This window comes from Microtus ochrogaster, chromosome 18 (genome assembly GCF_000317375.1).
Source record: "Microtus ochrogaster isolate Prairie Vole_2 chromosome 18, MicOch1.0, whole genome shotgun sequence".
In the NCBI taxonomy this organism is placed as follows: Eukaryota; Metazoa; Chordata; class Mammalia; order Rodentia; family Cricetidae; genus Microtus; species Microtus ochrogaster.
The window spans coordinates 30296671-30304887 of NC_022020.1; the positions used below are offsets into that span (position 1 = coordinate 30296671).

Below are 8217 nucleotides of genomic sequence, written 5' to 3' on the forward strand. Positions count from 1 at the left end.
CATACAATATAACTAGTACTGCACAAGCCAGAGCAACAGAACACCTATGTTCTGCCCCATTTCTAACCCTTCAGATTCACTTCCTTCCACCTATGAACAACGAGTGCTGCTCTTGTCTAAGCCTAAGAGGCAATGATTCAATACGGCTTCTTCAACTTACTTCTGTTCTGAAAACATTAAGCGGCTTCCCAGGACAACAGTCTTCCTTGACTTTATCTTCTGCTTCAGAGGCAAACTTGACTTCTATATGTTCTAGCTAAATGGATGGGGAAACAAAAGTCATGAGTAGCACTTAGTATGACAAATTAATCACCACTTCATTTCATTCATCTCGGCTTCTCCACTTAATATGAAATGATCTGCACAATTTTATTGTTTTCCTTATAAATGTTAAATGAAATCTACAATCTGTTATCAACATTCATCTTAGCTGTTTCATGGCATTGTTCTTTACACGATTGTGTCACTTTCTTTACCAGAATCTGGCTCTACCCACCAGCATGGAAGCTTCCACCTAGACAACAGAAGCTCCAAAGTTATCATTTCAGATGGCACATAAGCAGAAGAATAGCTCAGTAATATAACACACTGCAGATTTCTGAATAGATAACTCTGAGGTGTGTGCCTACTGTCCACATGAAAAGGACCAAAAGGAGTTTCTGACCTACACATGAGCATTTGGAGATATACACAATACAGACGTCTACTAATCCTGGACTTCATGATCCACAGGCCTAGCCAGCATAAGGCCTGGGGTCGATCACCAGTGGCAAATGAGCAGGGATGAAGAATAAAACAAATCCTCACATAGAACTCTCCTTCAGCTCTGTGGTCCTGAAACAGTCCTCAGTCGCTCTAAACCTGCGCGGTTTCAGTGTCTTCATCATCATTAGAGCCACATTCTGAGTCTTCCAGCAGTATTCTAAAGCAAATTAGTTTTCATTTTGCCTGATTCCGTGTAAGCTGTGACTGAGAATGGACCGGGACCACAGATGATAATTAAGTCAATTCTGTAACTCTGAGATCTGAAACTGGGACAATAACACGTGCATGGATTCTCCTAAGTGCTTTAAAGATAATGCAGAGAGAATCCCGAGCTACACGCAGCCCATGTTTTACATAGAAGGTAACTGATAAATGAGTAAGGTGACAGATCATTCTTTCTGCGACTTTTATATCCACTCATCTACTTTCATCTGAAAAACATTTAATTATATATTTAGTAAAAGTTCTAAAGACTGAACATGATGTTTATGAAACGTATCCTAACAGGCTGTAGAGTTGGACTGTAGTTTTATAGGAAACCACAATAACTAGCTATACAATTCCTGGCCCTCTTACCTCAAGAGAATTAGTTAGGTAGACTATATTCTCCGTAAGTACTGCCTGCTCATCAAATTCCAACTGTAAATCCAAGACTCGAGGCCCTTTCTTCTCCATATTTTCCTAAGAGCCAAATGATTTTGAAAAACAAAATCATATTAAAAACATGCTTAAAAGAATCTGTCATTAAGTAATCAATCATTGATAAGAAATGTTTACATTTCATCAGGTAAAGGAAAGGCTTTTGACTCAATGGGTTTCCCTTATCTATGTTTGCTTGTTAAAGAAATTACCTGCTCAAAATAATTACCATGTAAAATAAGATTTAAGGAAGTACTGAAAACACTGGAAGATATGGGATTTTCAGGCACTGAAAATAAACATGGTTTTAAAACTGCATTTAGATGACTTATTGTACAAACCACAGAAATCAAAGAAATTTACGAAAAAAAATCTCTTTAGCTAATATTTTTTTAATTTTCCAAGAAAACAAATATTAAAAATCCCAAAGATATGCCTACAAAGCTTAAAGAAAAACTGACACTATCATACTATCTAGGTATTCAGATAATCTTGTCATATTCAAAAAACAATTTCTTATGCTTTATTTTCTTCAACATTAAATACTTGCTACTCAAAACATAACCTTAGTGATCCTACTTAGTAAGTACAACTCCAGCTGTGTAACACAATGTGTTATCTTCCTGGGAAAGTAGCCCCACATGATTCTGTCCTCTGCTTTAGGTTACCAACTGCAGTAGATCAGTGCCTTTATACAGGGAGTGTGAGTTACTGGCCTGTGTGCACTGCAGGTGCCCACCTGTCCTTCCCCCATAGGGACACAGCACAAAGGCAGGGGCCAGTGCTGCTCTAGCTTCCCAACCCTCAGAACCACAAGACAAGGAACTCCTAGTGTCCATACAAATGGGTAGGATGGTTGCCTAACATGGACAAAGCACTACATTTAACTGCCAACATCACAAAAAGAGAAAGAAAAAAAAATTATCCAGTCTGTAGTAACCTGTTATGCAGAAAACGATGGACTAAGAGATCACCTAAGTTCTGTTTCCTTTCCCACAAAAGTACTAGAAAGGCAATTTCTTTGGAAACGGGCTCTTGTGTAGCCCTGGATGGTTTTGGGTCCTTGAAATTCTTATCCCCCTGGATCCACCTCACAAGTACTGGAATTATAGGTGTGCACCATCGCATCTGGTTTAATGTGGTGCCTGGGATCAAACCCAGACCTATGGACATGGTAAGCAAGCTCTCTACCACATGGCTACATACCCAGCCCAAGAAAACCATTCTCTTATTCTCACATCATCAATCACTTCAACATCTGCAAACCACTGATGTTTTGCTTGGCAAATCAAAAATATTATTTAAGAATATATTACTTCTGGAAGTGGACACATGCCTTTAATCCCAGCATACAGGAGTAAGAGGCAGGAGAATCTCTTAGTTTGAGGTCAGCCTGGTCTACAAAGCAAGTTCCGGGACAGCAAGGACTATACAGAGAAACCCTGTCTCAGATTAAAATGGAGAGAAAGAGGAGATGAGTGGGAGAGAAAAAGAGAGGCAGAAGCAGGTAGATCTCTGTGAGCTTGAGGCCAGTCTGATCTATATAGAGTTCTAGGTTAGCCAGGACTACATGGTGAGACCCTGTATCAAAAGAATTAATTAAAAAAATAAAAGAAAAATCTAATACTGAGATCCTAAAGAACTCAACTCTTTCATAACAAAGAACTCACTAGCCTACTGCTCTAACCACTAACCTGAATGTAGCCACTGTCACTGCAATGCATGCAACTCAGCTAACCCACAGAAATGGAGATGTGTCAGAGGGATCCACTGACCCCAAAGAACACACTTCTTGCCAAAATAGTAAAAGGAGAAGGGGAGAGCACAGGAATAAGTCAGTGCAGCAACTCTAAGCCTAATTTTCTTCTGGAATACATATTTTAATATTTTCAGCAACCTTGCAGGTAAATTCAAAATCTGACTGTTCATGTCTCAAAACCACTGACTGAAGAGTGCTATTTTAGCATGTCACTGGGGGAAGACTGTGAAGGCTTTTCCCTTTCCCTCTTCTGTCCTAGCTAACCATTTCTCAAATGGTCACAGCTATCCAAAGTCCATACTCACTTACCTTAATCATGGCAACAAATGGCATAACCTTCTTCATATATTTCTTCAGTTCTGGCAAATTGCCTAGTTCACAAGCAATGACTTTGTTATCAGGCAATTTTCCACCGTTGGCCTAAAAATGGGAGCAAGAGAGGAGTGTAAAGAGAAGCATTTAAAAGATGATATGAGACCACGGGTCTGCCTGCAGGAATTGTGCCAGCTGCAGAAGGCGGCTGCTGGAGGAGGTGCTCAGCCCAGCACCATGAAGGGTAAGTTCAGTAGCTGATGCAGAAAGACCCTCGCTTCTGAACAGAGGCTTGGGAAACACACGTGCAGTGCACTGAATATTCACCTTTCCTAATAAAAGCAGCCCCTCCTGGTAAAAGACTGATGCTCTCCAGTTCAAAGACCTTCATTTCATGGTCAAGTTAAAATGGAAAGCAATACATTTCATACACAAAACATTATATATGAAGACTTCGGGGGAGACTTTTCCCCATAATTAAGTGTGTGAGTGTGTGTGTGTGTGTGTGTCTGTCTGTCTGTCTGTCTGACATGAAAGCAGGTGCCCATGGAGCTGAGAGGCATTAAATCCCCCTAGAGCTACAATTGCAGGCAGCTGTGATCTGCCTGACATAAGTACTAAGAACCAAACTCAGATCCTCAGCAAGAGCCATCTCTCTAGCCCTGAAATATGACTGCTTTTGAATACTCTCCTAAGAGGGGAAAGAAAGATTCCCTTGTTTTTGAGGTCAAAAATAATATCATTTCTATCTATTCAAAATAACAACAACAAAAAAAACCAGTTGTCATAGATCACCAGTGGACAGGCATGTATATGGTGGACAGACATATATACATGCAGGCAACAACTTAAAATAATAAACTATACGTATTATAATCATACAGATGAAAATATTAAAAAGAAAGAAAGAAAAGTAGGGGCAAGAGTAGTAGCACACCTTTAATCCCAACACTCAGGAGGCAGGTGGCGGGGCCTCTGTAAGGAACTGGCTGATCGGGAGGATAAGCCATAGAGATGTTTAGTAACTGGCTGATCGGGAGGATAAGCCACAGAGATGTTTAGAGGACTGAGGAAATCGAATAGAGGGACAGGAAGAGGAAAGGGGGGGGGCAGAGGAAAATTTCCAGGGCTTTTGGATTGGGGAAAGCACGGAGAACAGGGTCAGCCAATCACCGACTCTGTCCTGATTCGGATGGCTTTCCCGGCACAGTGGATTGACACTGAGAACAATCCTCCCGCAAGAGTAGTAAGGGAACTCAACATCACCTCAAAGTGGCTTCGCAGGACGGACAGGGTGATGTGCTGCCAGAGAGGGTAGTTCTTTGCCACGTAGATAGTGCAGTGGGAGGGCCTCTGTGGTGGCTGTTTGTCAGTCTTCTGCACAGGAGAAGAAAATACACATTGGTTCTTATGTAACCCAGAGACGAGAACACTCAGAGCCTAGACAAGCACCGTGACAGTTGGAAATGCATCCTTCAGACCCTTAACAGCTAAAACATACATGCTACAAACCCTTAGACAGTTAGAACATACATCCTTCAAACCCTTAGGAGTTAAAACATACATTCTTCAGACCGTTAAGCAATTGGAATATGTACGTTTCAGACTCTTAGCAGTTAGAACACACATGCTCCAGACCTTTAAAAGAACATACATGCTTCAGAGCTATGTCCGCAGTATACACAGCAGTACCCATTTTAATCACTAGTTTGCTATCTAACCACATACTGTAAGAAATGATCTTTTTTTAAAAACTGGGCTAGAGAAATGGCTTGGCAGTTGGGAGCACCGGCTGCTCTTCCAGAAGACTTGGGTTCAATTCCCAGCGCCTACATGGCAACTCACAACTGTCAGTAACTCCAGTTCCAGGATAGCCAACACCCTCACAAGGACATACATGCAGGCCAAAACACCAATGCACATGAAAGAAATAAATTATTTAAAAAAAAAAACTGTTTAGAGGATGACTTCACCTTTCCTTTGGCTGGCATCATATAATTCTTGAGCCGTAACCTAAGGTCATGTGCTACTTCCATGAGATACTGTGAAGAACGGATCAAGGATTCATCCACGGGGCCTGCCACAGGCCATGAGGCATTCATAATTGAATCAGGCTTAAAAAAAAAAAAAAAAGATTGAGTGAGATTAAACAACACTTGCTTTCCAGGCCTTGCTTACAGTTTCACACCACGGCTACCATCTGGAATTGTGTGCCCCAAGTTCAAACCTGACTACACATAGCACACTTCTACAGTCCCTGATCTAATGTTCCCTAGAATTCAAGCTGTGAAGTCTGACTCTACATTCTTAATTAGCATCCATTTGTACAAGCATATTAATACCCACACACATATGCTCACTTTCAAAGAAAATTATGTAATGTTAATTTGCCTAAATTTAATCATTATTATATAAATTATGCATGCTCTCGGTTTTTATCCTATTAATACGTCCAACACTAACAGTATGGCTATTCGGCATATAGATCACTAGCACAGTTCCACGCATGCTCATAGACTGAGAAGCACAAATGCATGGCTAAGGAGGCTGGAGAGGAACATGAATCAGAGCAATCTACTGGTCTGCAAGCCTAGGAAGATTACTGAATTTATCTTCTCACTATGAATGTGACATAGTATCCTTGACATGCAGCCCTATATATCCCAGGAGTTTTATATAAAACAAGAGCATTTATGCAAACATACCCTTATATTTTTGTTCATAATCCCCTCATTCTGTTATTTCCAGCTCTCTCTAAAGTATTTCCACCTTTTTTTGTTACACATGCATTCGAATGTACATCTGAACATACACACATGCAGATGGGAATTAAATAGTAGACAACATGCATACGATCACATTGTTAACATTTAAAACCCAGCAATGTACATACCTTTCCCAGCAGTGTCCAGACGTGCTCACACAAATGTGGACAGAATGGAGCCAGAAGGACTGTCTGAACTTCAATAAACCGAAACACAAGCTCTCTGTGCATCCCTTCTGTGGCCAGTTCACGGTATTTATCTTTTGCAGCCTATACAAAATTTCAAATAGTTTATCACTGTCATCATCTTCTTTAAAACAAAGACAAAATATTCAGTTTCTTGGTTTTAATGCATTAAGTCTTATTCTTTTTAAAAATTCCATAATAAGTTATTATAAAAGTTTCGCTTTATTTTTAAAACTCTACAGTATAAAAACAATATTTTATCCAGAGAATATTATGTCTTTATATTAATGATTCTCAAGAAAGAAGGCTGGAAATGTAGCTGAGTAGCAAGAATGCATGCCTAGCACATGCAAGGCCCTGGGTTTAAAATAAATCAAAAAATTGCTTCAATTTTCTTGACTGCAAGAAAAATAACAAAAGTCTCAGAATTTTGCTTGTCTACCTGGTTTAGGGTCTGAGACAGAGCGTTCCAGTGCACCCTAAGCTTGCACTACCTCTATTTTTACAACCACACTCCTTGATCCAGGCTAACCTCAAACTCACAGCTATCCTCCTGCCTTAGTCTCCCAAATACTGGGAATATGGGCATTAGCCCTCTATGTTCATTTTTTTTAAGGCATTTTAAGGCATGTTTATGTCAGTGAGGCATAAAGCTAGTTCTCTGAGCTGTTTTATAAGGTCGGGCTTTGAGCAGTGCCCAGAGCAACACTAATATAAAGGGCTATGAAGGCAGGATTTCTACACTCAGCACTTGGCCTTATTTAACCACATCTGAAAACCAAGTTACATAAATCCCAATGTGACATTTTACAAAACTGATTGAGCTACATGTGGCCCTTGAAATGTCAAACTTGAAAAAATACTGACACCTTGTGGAAAAACTCAGAAAGCGTCTGCTTTTATGTTTATGGCAATTAATTATACTTTTGTCTTCGTATTTATCAATTTACAATGCTTTTGTGTATCAGGGCATGGTGGTACAGACCTAAGTGGAGGCAGGAGGACTTCTTAACGCTCATGGGTAAAATAAGAGCAGAATTTCCTATACTAGGAAGATGCCACAGACACAATGTCAAAGAAAGCTACTTTAAAACCACAGTTATCAGAACACTTAGAAAACTCACTGAAAAGATTTTTAGTCTGTGCTTTGGGCGTGCAATTATCTCATAGCAAGAAGAAAAAGGAGGAAATACATCATATTAATGCTGACATGTTTTAGAGACCAAAATAATAGCATACCTGAAACTCAAAAAAACCTGTTTTCAAAGCTTCTTTAAACATCATCTTTTCATAGTTTTGATCTGTTTTTATAATTCCTGCATTCATTTCACTATTGAATAGGGAAAGAAAATCTATTCAGTTTAAAGACAACTATGTATTTTATGAATTTTTAAATATTGTATATTTATGTTTACATAATGTATTTATATGACAGACCTGTACTTATATTATATATATGTATATATACATACATATATATATATAAAATATGTAAGTATTACATAGATCGATAACCAGCAAAATCAGTAAGAGACCAAAAACATTACAAATTGCTCAGTACAAGGGCCAGGGGGACAGCTCAGTAAGTAAAGTGTGTTCTCATGCCATACAAGCATGACAACTTAAGCTCAGATGCTCAGGGCTCAACTAAAGCCAGATGATGCAGTGCCTGTCTGTAATATCAGTGCATCAAGGTGAGACGGGAGGCTGAGACAGGAGAATCCCAGGAAGCCCTCAGTCCAGCTAGTGTGGTATACACAAGGTGGAAAGCAAGGGCCAACGCCTGAGGTTG

The 8217-nt window shown here is 39.6% G+C and overlaps 1 protein-coding gene across 1 annotated transcript in view; it reads right to left on the reverse strand.

The window, feature by feature from the left end:
- The window catches only part of Lars (leucyl-tRNA synthetase), a 56432-nt gene that overhangs the window by 7377 nt on the left and 40838 nt on the right, over positions 1 to 8217 (reverse strand). The window contains exons 24-30 of the mRNA XM_005356040.2: positions 7665 to 7755; positions 6369 to 6509; positions 5449 to 5589; positions 4742 to 4852; positions 3473 to 3583; positions 1342 to 1446; positions 161 to 256 (exon numbers count right to left, since the gene is read on the reverse strand). Of these exons, the coding sequence (XP_005356097.1) occupies positions 161 to 256; positions 1342 to 1446; positions 3473 to 3583; positions 4742 to 4852; positions 5449 to 5589; positions 6369 to 6509; positions 7665 to 7755 (796 nt within the window). The remainder of the gene's footprint in view (positions 1 to 160; positions 257 to 1341; positions 1447 to 3472; positions 3584 to 4741; positions 4853 to 5448; positions 5590 to 6368; positions 6510 to 7664; positions 7756 to 8217) is intronic.